The sequence below is a fragment of the Larus michahellis genome, chromosome 5, assembly GCF_964199755.1.
Source record: "Larus michahellis chromosome 5, bLarMic1.1, whole genome shotgun sequence".
Classification (NCBI taxonomy): domain Eukaryota; kingdom Metazoa; phylum Chordata; class Aves; order Charadriiformes; family Laridae; genus Larus; species Larus michahellis.
Genome location: NC_133900.1, coordinates 12,723,818 through 12,740,233, shown reverse-complemented (window position 1 = coordinate 12,740,233; position 16,416 = coordinate 12,723,818). Strand labels below are relative to the sequence as shown.

General features: G+C 39.5%; 1 protein-coding gene across 6 annotated transcripts in view; it reads left to right on the top strand.

Annotated features, from left to right (window-relative positions):
• The window catches only part of DCLK2 (doublecortin like kinase 2), an 84,603-nt gene that overhangs the window by 45,864 nt on the left and 22,323 nt on the right, over positions 1-16,416 (top strand). For 4 of the 6 annotated variants that reach the window (XR_012587212.1, XR_012587211.1, XR_012587213.1 and 1 more), the window contains exons 5-8: positions 980-1,030; positions 4,806-4,900; positions 11,094-11,166; positions 12,134-12,242. Coding sequence is in view for 2 of the 6 variants with exons in the window: in XM_074588821.1 (XP_074444922.1) it covers positions 980-1,030; positions 4,806-4,900; positions 11,094-11,166; positions 12,134-12,242 (328 nt within the window). In the remaining 4 variants the exon portion in view is untranslated. The remainder of the gene's footprint in view (positions 1-979; positions 1,031-4,805; positions 4,901-11,093; positions 11,167-12,133; positions 12,243-16,416) is intronic. The other 2 variants (XR_012587214.1, XM_074588822.1) reach the window with 1 other exon arrangement.

Here is a 16,416-nt window from a genome sequence, read left to right as displayed (position 1 = left end):
GTTCATGTTCACTGAACTAGGGTACACCCTTAAGTGTTTCGAATTTGGAAGATATCTCCTATATAAGCCAAATATTGTTGGAAATGCTGTATTTTGCTGTTGCAATAAATTTTAGGACATGTTGTAGAATGTTATTGCCTATTAACAGAGAAATATTTTTTTTTCTTCTTGTGCTTCCTGTAATTTCAAAGAAAGGTTCACATTGTGTTTTAGCCAGCATTTTGGCTGAACACCATATTTTCCAACCATTGAATCTTTTATGCAAATAAATAGAAGGGAGAAACTTGGGGTTTTTTTCCTATTTTACCTCTTCATTTAATTTCTAAAAACAGTAAAACTTGATTTATTTCTCTCAGACCTGGAGAAGTAGCCCTGAAATCAAACGATTGAATATGTAAATACACGATGCTCTGTTCTGAATGTAACTATACATGTAAGCTCCTGTGCGTGTGTTCAAAACTGCAACATGTTTCATATTCTCATTTCCATATCAATATTTGTTTTGCTTAATTGATGCTGGTTAAAGTAATTTTATGTCTTTGGGCTCTTTCAAAGTGGAATATTGATCATCTGTTAATAAAGGTTGAATATTTAACTGAGAAGCTTCAAAGAATGATCGCAGTAACAACAAAGAAAACTGTAGCATGAAGGGCAAGTTTCACAACTGATCTACATTTCATGCAATCCTGTTAACTCCAGTGAGATAGCATGGGAAATCTATCAACAGTGAATTCTATGCAGAGTATTTAGAAATCAGCGCTGTCATTACCTTACATACTTCTACTTGGACACCCCTTTGGTTAGGTTAATTTGAAAAATGTATTCAAAGTGTCTGATATTTATCCTTCTATTTACTTGCCATTTTTTCTCATGTAGTCTTTACTTATCTTTACCCTTCTTCCTTTCATGCATGTTCAGAGCTGTTTAATAACTTCTTTCCTTCATGTCTTTTTCCTTTGTGTCAAATATATGAGTACAGTAAAGAGGGGTGGCCACTACTCCAGTGCTTATTCTTCATCAAAATCCCCAGGTGAGCCATTACTATTATGGCTGTATATCACTAGTGTGTCTCCTCCCTCTCCATTTACCTGTATTCTTTTCACTGTATTTGTGAATATTTTCAAGCTTGAAACAGGTGTTTTGCGTTCGGTGAACCAGAGACATAATGGGTGTCGGTTTTTTGTTGAAGTAGAGCATTTGTGTGAAACTATAAATGATGCTTTACAGTTGTTGGACAACTGCTAATGGTGTCAAAGTTAAATTTGTAATGGTATAATTTGACTAGAGGTAGAGGAGCATTCTGGGGAGCCATACATTTGTATGTGTATTCTATAGCATAATAGAAAATTTCAGCCAGCGCAAAAAGACAGAGTTGCTGGAAAAAGCAGTGCAAAAGCACGTCATAGTTTTTCATTTTATTTGCAGTTACTTACCTTCTTTTGTTCCCTTGTGTTATTTCAGCCTAAGTTCTAAAACACTGAGAAACCTCTTTGAGCCTTCAGTTCAAAGTGAAAGTATCTCTAAAACAAGTAATATGTATTTTGATTAGCAAATAAGTTGAGACTTTGGACCACACTAGAAGTTAACAATTTAAAACATATTAATAGGTTTCAGTTTTCAACATTCCAATATGCTAAAGAATTGTAGCCTAACAGTTACTACTTAAAGAACGACAGGGAAGAATTTCTTTTTCCTGTATATTCAGGCTGCTACACATGTCGAAAGACGCCTCAAAAGAACTTATACTTAGACAATAGATAACAAAGGTAAGTTTTGCATATACATGAAATAATCAGAAGATCAATAGCAGCAGACAAGTTTGTGCCAAAAATGAATACAAATTGCTTGTGTGGTTTTTGAGTTAAAGAAAAAAAAAAAGGTACTGCAGTCCGAAATAGTAGTATTTTGGTTTAACCCCAGCCGGCAACTAAGCACCACACAGCCACTCACCCATTCCATCACCCACCCACCCCTACTCCTCACCAGCAGCATGGGGGAAGAGAATTTGTAGGGTAAAAGTGATAAAACTTGCGGGTTGGGATAAGAACAGTTTCATAATTTAAATAAAACAATAATAATAACATAATAACAATTAAAAGGAAAATACCAGAGAGAGAGAGAGAAATAAAACACACGCAAGACAAGTGGTGCAAATGAAAACAATTGCTCACTGCTGACCAACCAATGCCCAGCCAGTGCCCAAGCAGTGCCCCCCACCCCCGACAACCTTCCTCCTAGTTTTCTTGCTGAGCATAACGTCATACGGTATAGAATATCCCTTTGGTCAGTTGGGGTCAGCTGTCCTACCTCTGTCCCCTCCCAACTTTTCATGCACCCTCAGCCTACTCGCTGTCAGAGCAGCGTGAGGAGCAGAAAAGGTCTTGACTCTATGTAAGCACTGCTCAGCAGTAACAAAAGCATCCCTGTATTATCAACACTGTTTTCAGCACAAATCTAAAACATAGCCCCGTACCAGCTACTATGAAGAAAATTAACTCTACCCCAGCCAAGCCAGCACAAGCAGTTGAGAGACTCCCTATAGATGCAAAATTTTTACATCTACACAGGGCCAATTCCAGCTTTTACTATTGTTGCAGTTGTGTACCGACTCATTTGCAGTGGATCTCAGAAGACCTTGGCAAAGCTATATCTCCAGACAGCTCTTTTAAATAGGATCCTCAGCAGAACGTACTACAAGTTGTAGAATCATAGAATGACAAAAGTTGGAAGGGAACTCTGGATATCATTTAGTCATACCCCTGGCTCAGAACAGCACCCTTGTACACCAAGCATATCTAAGATATTAGCAAAGAGCTAGAATACTGTCAGTCTAGGCTAGGATGTTCTTCCTTAGACAGTTATGGGAGGGAAGAAGATTATTAACGAACCAATTTCACGGGTGCAGTTTAGTGGTTCTATTGATGTTAAAAGGATGGTAGTGACTTAGAGACAGATATGGGTGTCTTATAGTGTAGGCCTTAATGGTCATGTTCAGGAAATAAGGTCCTTTCTGTGAGCTGTATAAAAAAAATTTGTAAATAAACAAAAATTTTTCCCTTCTGTAGTAATAGTTGGTGATATGGAAGCAAATTCTTCTACTGAAGTATCTCATTTTTGGTCATGAACTTTACGGCTCAGTATTTTTTCTAATGGCTAGAGCAAATTGTGTGTGTGAGAAGCAGAAAACAGTAAGATAGCATTCACTAGCTCTTTTTATCATCATACTTACAAATTCTATATAAAACAAGGAGGCATTCATATGCCAGGTTTCAAGAAGGTTATCTAAAATAAAGTAATGAAATTAAGTCTTCAAGAGTATATTCCTAAATACTTTAGCTTCTTAAAAAAAAAACTTAAGTAATTTGCCTTGTGTTCTTACAGGCAACCCTTGTTAAAGTCAAGACAAAAATATCCTAAACATACTGAATACCTCTAAGAGAAAAGACTAAGCTCTTGGTCCTGTAATAGATCGGGGAATGTAAATCCAAGTTATCAGACTTCAAGGTAGACTGTAGCTAAATGGTAATTAGTTGTATCTTAACATCACACATTGGAGAAAGAGATTTTTGTGAAAAACGGGGATTTGTGGAAGTTATGGTGCAGTCAGCCTGGCCAACTGGCAGGTGGACTGGCCGGGTTGTAAAAATAGTATTTGGAAGGCATCTTCAGCACTCCGAGAATGTTAGGGTACTAGGTTAATAGACACTTGTAAGATAAATCCAATAGCCCTGGTTCAGAAGTGATGCATAACCCATGACAGACCTCTGTTGTGTAAAGGATATGTGCAGGTGTAATTGTTATTTACTTTGAAACTAAATTTCTATTTGTCAGGGTTGCTTTTCTCTTTCTGAAAAAAATAATTCTTCACCATGAATCAGCTATGAAACCTTTTTAGCTCTTAAATTTCTGCCTAGTGTTTTCCTCCTCGGGAAAAGGTTCAGCTAGATAGGAAATAATGTTGCATCATATAATGGTGCATCATATTTGTGTATGTTGAGCAGTGTGATGTTCTGTCTGCATAATGAAATTCATCAGTTTGTTTTTTTCAGAAAAATACCGACCTAAGTTATATTCAAGTCACCAAAGATGAAACAGATGTTGTAGTAGGCCTCTTTGGAAAACTGGACTTAAAATGAATGAACTCTTGAAGTCAAGAGAGAAGATATTGTATGTTTCCACAGATACTTGAACTTCTTGGAAGTTCAGAAATAACCTACTAGTTTTTACCTTGTTGGCCTTTTTTTCCCCCTAAATCAATATTTTTCTGAACTACCGATAAAGTTCTTTATCGTCCAAACAGCTCATACTTCTTGTTTGTTTGTTTTTCTTGGAAAAAAAATATCTCCAGCAATAAAACAACTTGTGTTCTGTGAAACATTCTACCTAGAAAATAAGGCATTGATCCAAAAAGGAGAGATGGAGGGTCAGATTTCTTTATGAACACTTTCTCTCCATATTTTTTGTGCAATATTGCAACAAAGGATATAATTTAAAAAGCCTGTGTCTATTATTTACCCAAAGCTCTTGTCCTGGCAAAGGACAAAATAGGCCTTTTTAATCTCTAGAATGACAATGCAATATTTTTGTGTCGTCTTGATCCCATATCCACATGAGTTTTGGGGGCGCAGTTGCGTGGCATGCAAGCGTGTAGTTTATTCCTAAATGTCGAGGAGTCTGTTTTAGTCTTTGTATGCAGACTTAAGTGATAACTTGTCAGACAGGTATGTTATGTTTAAAAGCAAGTTAGGATTTTTGACCTCTATTCACCTTTTCTTTCATTTGTTTGCCTTTATTGCTTTGTCCAGTTAATGGAACCCCAAGCAGTCAGTTATCCACACCAAAATCTACAAAGTCCTCCAGTTCCTCACCAACAAGCCCAGGCAGCTTTCGTGGACTCAAGGTAAGTGCAAGAACCATTAAGACCTCTAAATTCCATTATTCATTGAATGATGTATTATAGTGACGCTGAAGAATAAGGAAAAAAAAAAAGAGTTATAATTCTATAGGGTAGCCTTGCTAGTATGATTTTTGAGTTGAAGCGGAGAGGAGATCTGAAGTAAGATTTTTGTATTTTGTCTTTGGTTGGCAGGATGGAACTCTTGACTTAGGAAAGGTGGAGGATGATGGTGACTTTAATATGCCAATTTGCCCTCCAAATTTTCCATTGTTTTGTGGACTGCAGAAAACCCCCAAGTAATTTATATTCCCTCAGCCTATATAAATGTAGTATCCTCTTTTGGATGCATTGTAGTCTTGTAGCATTGCCCAAAATTTCATCTGAAGCACGCTTCTTCATCCGTGGCACACAATTTCACCTCTTCATGCAGTCTCCTGCCTGAAAGCGTGTGAGCGGTTCCTTTGGGAGCAACGTGATGTCGGCCAGATTTTTCTGTGTTGCACCAAGAGAATTCTCTTCCTCTCCCACTTAAAAATTGGTAACATTTACAGTTCTTAGCGGCTGCTCTGTGCCTTCTACTCAGTGAAATAAAAGGAACAGTCTGGAGCACAGTTGAACATCTTACTGCTGCATTTGTGCAGCTGTCCTTTCAAGGAGAATTTTTCTATGAAATCATCAATTGCAGCCTTTCTGGAAGAACGCTGGATGGTTTGCGCTGATTATTCCGCTCGAGTGATAGCTCCCATTGGTGAACACAACAGTTGTGAAGAGGCTACATAATTCTGCGAAAAACTGTTTTCTCAATTAAGAGACTGGCTAAAGGACGTGATTTGAATAGTATTTAGATTTGGGTTTTGACATGCTAATTGTTACCACATCTTTGTCTGTTTTGCAAGGAGTATGGCACTGATTTCTGCCAGGCTTCTGTGGTTCTAAGGAAAGATTTTGATTTATTTCTTTAATTCTAATGTGATTTTAGTTGTTTGATTCATTGAGGCAATTTAGTGTTGATCTCTGCCTTTATGTTGCTGAACGTCTCTTTGTCCAAAGCAACATAGACTGGCCTTTCCCCTGAAAAGCATTTTCAAGAGCAGTAATAGTTCTGACATTGAAAATTAGGACTGTGTGTCTTAAAATTTGTCTGGACAGCTCTGCTATAGAACTTACCATAGAGGACACCAAAATCATTGGACTTAAGGCTCTCAGCTGGTCTGCACTATATTTAACAAATGCTCTTTTGTCTGTCTTTAATGAAATTACAAGTTTAGAAACTAGATAATTTGGTTCATTTTTTCCCACGCTGTCCTGTCTGCTTTTAGCTGATTAAAGCTCCATTAAGATAGAGATAATTCTGATAGTAGCAAGCAATTTTTAATAAAGTGGACATGTCCTCTTTCCCCTTCACTGTCAATTTCACTGAAGTAGGCTGTTGTATTTTTCATTTTTGAATTTAATTGATGCTGGATACTAATGGGTTTTTGTGTCAAATAATTCATCCCTATATGACCAAAGAAAACAGCAAAAATAAATTAATCATCTCAGACCTGATGTGTTACTGAAGTAGTGCGAACCTCTTGTTTTATCCCATTAGGATGCATCTGTTCAGCAGGAGGATCCCAGCTGTGCTCCTAAGACTAAAGATAGGGAAAGTTATCTGGTGAATCTCCGGATAAATTCCAAAAGGATCAAGTGCACTGTGCAGTGGTCCTTGTTTCTGTTCTAGTAGTAATGACTGTTTTGGTGAAGTATCAACATAAAACCAGTAACAGGGAGACGTGATCTTATGCAAAACCAGATGCTTTTAAGAATCCCATTATTATTTTTGTAGGATTGATCTTGGCCAGTCGGATGAGGAGAACAGAGGGAAAGTAGGGACAAATTTTATTATTTTGAGATTACTGCTTTTCCCTATAGTTAAATAATTCCTCGCTGCTAAGATTGCATTGCTGCACAGACAAGTAGTCTAGCTTCCTGCACTTGTATAAAGGTGCCGTGACTACAGCTGAATGAAAATGTAGATACAAATACCATGGTAGACATTGAAAGAAGAAAGTATATTTCTGAGTTTTTTGGCTTTGGAAATGCAATATTTTGGCTGATTTGTTTTGTGTTTATTTGTGGAGAGCATGAAACAGCAACACTTAATAATAGTTTTATATGAGCTTGAGGCAGCAGGAAAAGGGAACAAATCAGGGTTGATGTTTCTATTTCCTGTAAAGAGCAGACCATCAGAGCAGCTGCATATGAATTGTACTTTAAAACCTGCATTGTTTGGAATACCAGAACAAAGTAAAATATTTGACTCTATAGATTAGAATATGGCCAAGCTGTTGGAAGTTTGATGATCAACGTAGAGCTTAAATGATAACGTTAATCATCAAGGCAGTAAACGTGGAAAAGATACTGATTGCAACAGCAATTTTTTTCTCAGTCTCAGACATAGTCTTACATCATATTCTCCAAATGTCACTTTTCCTTTAAAGTGAAGTCTCTTCAGTCCCCAAGGATTTCTTCTGCTTCGCAACACTTTGTAAGCAGAAGTGGTATGCACAGGCACAAAAAACCTCCTTGCAGGAAACACTCCTCATGAACAGCTTACCTTTAAAGAGAAGGGCTTCCTTTCTGTCCTTTTTAGCTCTTCCAACCAGAGTGCCCTTGTGCTATTAGTTGTTCGGTACATATAGTACGCCAGTTTGCTGTCCGACATCCCAGTCTTGCAGAAGTGTTTTAAAAAAAAAATCACTGGAGTCTGAGATTATATTAAAGTAAGGAATTTATGCTATGACTTAGGAGTAGTGAACACTACAGAATTTTCCCACAACCCAAATAAATGCCTTTATTAATGTGAGTGACAAATCTAGATACCGTGCTCAACCATGTGCTACTATGTACTCTTATTGAAGCTGTTTATTTTTAACGTCACAATTTTAGTCTGTAACCTAAGCATTTCCCTTTGCAGAGGGTTTATTTCAAGGTAAGGATTTAGATACAAAAGTTAACAAGTGTGGGCACGAAGTGACTACTCCGTACGATATTCTTTTTTGAGCAAATGTGCCGAGTCTCTTATTTTTCCATTAACTTTTCCATACAGATTAAACTAGTGCATAGATTAAGAAATAACGGTAATATAGGTGGCACAGGACAACTGACTGAGAAGGAGTCCTTTTGCTGTTCTGTAGGCAGGTGTCAAGGTTTAACCTTTATCTTTGGTTTGAATTGTCCATTTACAGATACCTGGATATGCAATGCTGTTAGGGGTACTTAGCCTCTTAGCTCTTCCAGTACATCTGTTACTATGCACACTTCGTAATAAATCATGATAAAAATCATCCAGAGACTAGATTAAATATGAGATTTTGGAAAGCAGTGTCCCCTCTTGAAATTAAGTACCACAAAGTCTTGTCATTTTTTCAAAAAGAAAATAAAATTGTTTAAATAAAGAAGCTTTACAGTTGAGGCCTTTCTTAGAATACCAATTATGCTAAATAGCATTGTGTTTGAATTTGTCTCAGTATTACTTTTTTTGACCAAATGACCAAAGTGAAAGGGCATTAAAACCTGATCCAACCAATAAGTTAAGTACTTGCTTAACTTTAAGCTATCGAGTAGTCCCTTTTACTTCAATAAGGATGTTAATGTACTTAAAGTTAAACATGTGCTTAAGTGATTTGAAGGATTAGTGCCTATCTTCATCAAGGTTGTAATGTCTTCAGTTTTGTATACAAGTGCTTCTATTTAGCAGTTACATGTTAAGAATCTTTACATGCAGTTGTCCAACTTACAGACACCGGTGCAATAGAGGAATTCTTACCTGCTGACTTTGTTGAATTTACAATTCAGCATCTTTCTTGCTCCTGCAGTGGATAAAAAGAGTTGGCTGATTTGTACTGGTAGGGAAACTGAAGTATTGCACTTGGTGTCAGGTCCGTTCACCGTTGTCATCAGTTTGCTAAATGCTTTACGTAGTGTGATGCAACTCGAAATCTCTTTAGAAAAAGGGTAAACCTCGATGTGGTTCTTCAGTGTTTCCAGGGCAGTGCAACAAAATGCATGACCTTTTTAACATTTCTAGTGTGCCCTGACACGGTATGGAAAGACTAGACTGATTTTGCTGCTGAGAAGCTGAGACACAGATCTACAGCACCCAAATTACAGTCAATCTCTGTTGTAGAATGAGTTCAGCCTCATGTCTAGAGCCATGAGGCAAATTAGTGGCTGAACTAAGGTTAAACCTGCCATTTCAGATTCTGATCTAGCACCTCAGCCACAACAGCAGCACTGGATTTATTTCCTTCTTGTATTCCTTTTAGCTTTTTTCTCTGTTGCTGTTTGCTTCCTTCTTGTAAATACTGTGGTAAGAAGGAATGTGCCCAGTCATGCTCTGACCTGATTACAAGGATGAAGGAAGTTGGAAATGTGGGCTACATATTCCCATGTATTGTCACTCACTGAAAACCCAAAATAGATTACTAATATTTTTGACTGATGACTAATACTTTGCAGTGATCTCTTGTGTTATCTCCGCTTCATGCTTGAAGAAAATGTGACTGACTGGGTAGGAGACTGACTCATGATTTTGCACAAATGTCATTTCACCCAAATGTCCTTGTTCCTGGTCCTTGTTAAATAAATAGATAACTCAGAAAGCAGCATTAACATAGCCTGTTTTTAGGCTCCTATGCAAGGAGCAGAGTAGTAGCTGACTGGTTGCTGCTTGATACTACTTCTATGCCAAATGCTAGTAAACATCATCGTTTTAGAGGCTCTGCAAAATTAAGTTGTACAGCTTATAGTTACTGTACCTTTAGCTGATTTGGCAGCTCATCTGCCACTAGAAACTTAAGCATTCATTAGCATTTCATGAGCCTTTAGACAATATCCCTATCTGTCAGTTCAGTTCTTTCACTGACAATAGTGTTAATGATTTAAAATATTCAGCAGTGTAACCAGACAATGTCAGCTAAAACGGAAAATGCTGCATTTGCATTCCTGGTGTGATGCAAAGCCATTTCAACAGACACTGAGCTTAAGGCAGAGAAGCACTTTAATCCTTTATGTGGTGAGTGTTGAGAACTACTATAATAGCCCATGAAGAAAACAAAATATGGAACTTCACAAAACAGCAAGAAATGCTATGTATAGAAGGGGGAATGATCTAAAATATGTCTTAATTTCATAGAGCATCCTTACACTTAATTGTAATGGGAGAGCTTGTAAAACAGTGGTGCATAGAACACATCCAGTGTTCATTCCGATGTCTCCACCCTTTTTTAAAATAAAAATCAATCGTCGTGTATGTCCTTGGGCAGTATGACAGGATGACTTTAAGTAGAATTGTCAAGATTCAGATTGAGAACCAATTAAGTTGTTAGTGCAGCAAAAGTAGTTTTCTTCATCATTCATCCCTCAGAATCATTTAGATATTTGTTTTTAACACAGTGTCACAGTTACTAAAACTGGATCTATGCCTGGATGCATATCAGACATCTAACTTGAAATGCTTGTAGATGTCATAAATCTTCACACCCATAATAACCTAAAATAAAGACTGCTAGATTACCAAGCAAATATGACTACCATAGATGAACCCGGCCACCTATGCCAAAATTCTCTTCTTTAAATGAAAACTAGCAAGGCCATTAAGCATTTCTCCGTTACCTTCCTAGCATGCTTCAGTGCTAATCTAAAGAGCACACATTGCCAGAGCTCAGTTAGGGAAACCTCAGACAGTGCCAGCTATGAAGGGGTGTGTTACACTACAGCACAAAAGCACGTGCTTGCTGCAGTGGCCACTGAATAGTTGTGTGGAGATGGCTGTCTCTGGCTTGCATGAAAATGTGCGCAGAGTGTATTGTAATGATCTTGTTGTAGAATGAGGAGTGAATGTTGTCTCCACACACACCGGCTCCTTAGCGTTTAGATGGAACTTGGTGCGGCTGGAGGGAATTTTCTTTGCAGTTTACAGAAATCTGTTCAACTGCTTATCTGAATAGGACGATCAGGGCTGAAACTTAAATTGGTGCAAATGACAGTGATGTACTATAATGTTGAGCTGTGAGAAAGCAAGAATAAAAATAAGATGGGAGTAGAAAAGTAAACGGACTTTGTATAGGTGTTTTTAGGGTGTTTTTTTTTAACTTTGAGGGTTTTGTCTGGCTCCTTCTTGTGATTAATAAGTTCTTATATAATTCCATAGATCTCTCCACATGGTGGATCTTCTTCCAATGTGAATGGTGTACCTGAATCACTCCATTGCCAGAGTCCCGAAGGTAGGACACCAATAATTACTAACAATCCTTGCAAAAATTTTGTTGTAGGTGGCGGTTGGTTTAGCACTTTTAGATGGTTTCTGATGACACCAAATAATTTTTTGTTCTGAGATACTTGATACCTTGTGTCGACAACCTTACCTTGGAAAAATTGTTATCACATTTTCTACATCAGAGTAGTAAAGCTAGGAAATAAATTTTGTTCTTTTTTTTGTCAAGTGGTAGCGTTATAGTGGACCCTGCCTTTCAGTAGTCACTATTAGGAATTTGGGTGATTTTGAACATGACCGGCAGAGTATCAGCAGAAATGGTGTTTGTGGCCGGATTGAAAGTGGAGCCCCCCTCAAAACAGCATGTTGCGCTTCATGTAGAACCACTAGCCCATCAACTGGCCTTAGCTAAACTTAACCGTTCATTCCTTATCTTTTTAAAGCAATGTTATTTTAAAAATTGTTTAATTTTAGAGTCAATTTTTTTTTTTAATTTAAAAATACTGAAAGAAGCACCTATCAAAATAATTTGCATTTTGGATGTTTCAGCAGCAGCTAAGGGAACTTGAAGGAATTCAGCAAATAAAACTTGGTTCTTTTATGTGCACTGTAGGTGAATCTTACTTGCATTTTTGCTTTGAGTATGCAAAAAGATACTTCAAAAAAAGTATTTTGAGTTCAGAAAATATTTAGACTAAGGACTTCTAACTGCATTCATTACTTTTAGAATATGTCCACACAAAAACGTAGTCCTATTTGATTTGTGTGTTAGAAGGTCAAACAACTCTGGTTAGTCTTATCTTGTTCTTTCTTATGTTTGAGATAAAAACAAGGGAATAGGCTGTGAAGAAAATCACTTACTTTTAAGTTTTGTTTTGCATTTGTGACTGTTCTGTATCTGTGGAACCCATTGGGGATACATTACATCCTGCTGACGCTTCTCTTCAGCTTGCGTTGTTGACCTTGCTTTTTTGCAGGTGTGAATGGAAACAAGTGCTCAGGGTCATTTACCATTCTTGAGAAGTATAAAGTGGGGAAGGTGATCGGCGATGGCAATTTTGCTGTTGTAAAGGAGTGCGTAGAACGGTGAGCAAGGAAACTGTTCACTACTGCTATTTATTTTACTGGGTAAAGCCTTCTGCATTAGCATAATTTCATATAAAATGTGATGAGATGAAAGCAAAGAGCAGATGCAAAAATATGCCTACACTTCAGCAGAACTAGGCATAGCAAAGCACACAGACCTTCCTATGTATTATTCCAGCAAAGATATATGAGAGCAGCAGAGGGACGTGGCTTTTTATCCCAAAAACTAAAGGAGGTGTCACCTTCTAATGGAGAGGTTTTTAGGGATACCCCACAGGATCTTCAGGAAATCCCCTCACACAACAGACTTGTGGATAGCAGGAAATTTATGTGACATCTAAACAGTCTTTGAGAGGCCTCCCTTCTGCCTCAGCAATTGTGCTGCTATAGTATCCCTACTGCTTAAATGATTTTTCACAGCTTTCAGTATGCTCTGGGCAAAGTATTCTTAAAGGTGTTCACCTGGTGGCTATTAGTCTGTGCTGACGACTCCCTTGTGCTTGTTTCTTCCGTGAGGTAGTGCGGTGAGTAGCCAGAGACTTTTCAAATCAGCCGTTCAATATTCCAGACTCTGAACTATGTGCCTGATGGGGTAGATGGAATACCTTTACAGACCTGTGTTGTGTTACTGTTCTTCCTCTGCAAGCTGTGTCACACTGTGCTGCTAGTTAGTGCAAACATAACAGATGATTTGACTGTCACTTTCTCAGTGTATTTTTTAGAACCACCTTCTGCTGTCTTCATCAATCTGAGAGTTATGTCAGTTTCTTAAATATTATGAGGAATCTCCAACTTGTACGCAAATACTGGGTAAATTCAGTAAATGTGGTGTGAATATGTTACAATTAGTACTCAAAAAAAGTTCCTGTTGCATGTGCAGGTTTAAGATAATGCTTGTCATCAGTGTCAGCATCTAGACTCCAAGGTCTTGATTACCTTTTTTTCTTCTTGAACAGTTTCTACCAAGAAACTCTGGTTCCTGACAAGCATTACCACAGCAGTGTGTAACCATGTCCGTACTGCTTTGAATGCTGCAGGTCTGTTACAAAAAACTGTGAAAAGGCAGTATAGCCAGCTGATTTGCAACTGGATTTCTGTCCATATCATTTTACAAGAAGCTACACACAAGAGGCTTGAGTGAAACTGGAGAGAAGAGGAGAATATTTTGGTTGGAAGGGACATACAACAATCATCTAGTCCAACCGCCTGACCACTTTAGGGGTGACCAAAAGTTAAAGCATGTTACTAAGGGCATTGTCCAAATGCCTCTTCAACAGTGACAGACTTGGGGCATTGACCACCTCTATAGGAAGCCTTTTCCAGTGTTTGACCAGTAAAGAAGTGCCTCCTAATGTCCAGTGTAAACCTCCCCCAGCACAGCTTTGAACCATTCCCACATGTCCTGTCACTGGATCCCAGGGAGAGATCAGCACCTCCCTCTCCACTTCCCCTCCTCAGGAAGCTGTAGAGAGCAATGAGGTCGCCCCTCAGCCTCCTTTTCTCCAAACTAGACAAGCCCAAAGTCCTCAGCCGCTCCTCGTAGGACATTCCTTCCAGTCCGTTCACCAGCTTTGTTGCCCTCCTCTGGAAACATTCAAGGACCTTAACATCCTTCTTGAATTGTGGGGCCCAGAACTGCACGCTGTACTCTATGGTGAGGTGGCACCAACACTGAATGCAAGTGGGATAATCACCTCTCTTGACTGGCTGGTTATACTGTGTTTGATGCACCCCGGGATGGGCTTTGCCCTCTTGGCTGCCAGGGCCATGTTGAGCCTGCTGTCGACCAGCACCCCCAGATCCCTTTCTGCAGGGCTGCTCTTAGCCACTCGTCTCGCATTCTGTACTTGTCCCTGGCATTACTCTGTCCTAGGTAAAGAATCTGGCATTTTGACTTGTTATATTTCATCCCATTAATGATAGCCCAATGCTCCAATCTGTCTAGATCCCTCTGCAAGGCATCTTGCCCCTCAAGAGAGTCAGTAGCACCTCCCAGGTTGGTATCATCAGCAAACTTGCTAATGGTGCATTCAACTCCTGCATATAAATTGTTGATAAATACATTGAACAGGCATGGTCCTGGAATTGAACTGTGAGGAACACCCTGGTGACCAGTCGCCAGGCAGATGTAGCCCCATTTGCTACAACCCTTTGAATCCTGCCCTTCAGCCAGTTCTTCACACAGCACACTGTGAACCCACTCGCCCACAGCTGGACAACTTGTGCAGAGGATGCTGTGAGGAACAGTATCAAAAGCCTTACTAAAATCCAGAAAAACTACATCCACAGTCTTCCCTTCATCCACGAGGTAGATACCTTATCATAGAAGGATATTAAATTGGTTGAACAGGACTTCCCCTTTGTGAACCAATGTTGACTGTGCCTGATGGTAGCATTGTTCCTTTAAACGCCTTTCAATAGTACTCAGTGTAATCTTCTCCATAATTTTACCAGGAATTGAAGTGAGACTAATAGGTCTGTAGTTCCCTGGGTCTTCCCTCACACCCTTTTTGTAAACTGAAATAACATAGGCTAGCTTGCAGTCCAGCCTTTGGTAGATGATCAAGAGGGGTCCTGCCATCACATCTGCTAGCTCCTTCGGTACCCCGGGGTGAATCTCATCAGGCCGCATGGACTTGTGATCAGTCAGCTGATACAGCTGGTCCCTTACAGTTTCAGTGTCCACAAATGGAATGTCGTTGTTCCCACACTCATAGTCCTACAACTCAGGGGACTGGGCAACCCAAGGTCTATCACTATTATTGAAGACTGAAGCAAAAAACCCATTGAATACCTCCACTTTTTCTTCATCCCTATTTGTCAGATTACCATCTTCAAGAAGTATCAATCCCTTTAGACCTCCTTTTGCTATTAACATACTTAAAAAAGCCCTTCTTGTTATCTGAAACAATACAGGCCAGTTTCAACTCTAGTTGAGTTTTGTCCTTTCATGTCTTCTCCCTGCATATATGAAACACAGCTCTGTAATCTTTCTGCAAAGCCTGACCTTGCTTACAGAGACCATACCAATTTCTTTTTCCTTTTGAGCTCCATGAGGAGTTCCCTGTTCAGCCAAACTGGTCTTCTGCCCTGCTTGCTTGACTTATGAAACAGTGGGATTGCCTGCTCCTGTGCTTCTAAAAGGTGATTCTTAAAGACTGACCAGCAGCTGGGGACTCCTAAGCCCTGAAAAGCAGATTCACAGCATATTCTGCTAATTAGCTTCCTGAATAGCTTAAAGTTTGCTTTCTTGAAATCCAGGGTAGCAACTCTGCTGTCCTTTTCTCTCACTACACCAAAAATTTTAAACTCCACCATTTCATGACCACTGTGGCCAAGACAGCCACCTGCCATCACATCCTCCATGAGTCCTAGCAAGTCTAAGAGGGCACCTTTCCTAGCTGGCTCACTGAGTACCCACGACAAGAAGTTCTCCCCTACAAACGTCAAGATTACCAAGACCTGCTCCTCACAGCAGTCTGATGTTCCCGGTTTATGTCTGGGAAGTTGAAATCTCCCATAAGGACAAGGGCTACTGGTCCAGAAATTTCTTCCAATTGCCTATAGAATAACTTATCAGTGCCTACGTCCTGGCCGGGTGATCAGTAGTCGATACCCACTACAACATCTCTTTTGTTTTCCATCCTCCTAATTCTCACCCAGAGGCTCTCAACCACATCATCACTAACCATAAGGGCTGTACGGTCAAACCTCTCCTTTACGTATAGTGTGACACCTCCACCTCACCTGCCCTGCCTATCCCTCCTGAACGACCTGTAGCCCTCCATCCCAACACTCCAACCGTGGGACTCAATCCACCAAGTCTCACTAATACCAATGATATTGTAGGTCTGGGAGCTGACCAACACTTCCCCTTCACCCTGTTTGTTTCTCATAGTGCGTGGGTTGGTGTACAAGCATTTTAAATACGTTCCTGAGCCCTCTGTGTTCCCAGGAGCGGTGTAAATGTTCCCATTAGCGCTGCTACCCTCTGACAATGTCATGCCAACCCTTGGCTTATCTGCTGCAATCCTGTTGGTATCCCCTTCCCCAGTGATTATTGTTTAAAGCTCTCTGGATCTGCACCACCAGTTTATGGCCAAAGATGCCTTTTCCCCATTGGGACAGGTGGATCCCGTCAGGCCTTGTCTCTCAAAGGCTCTTCCATGGCTTA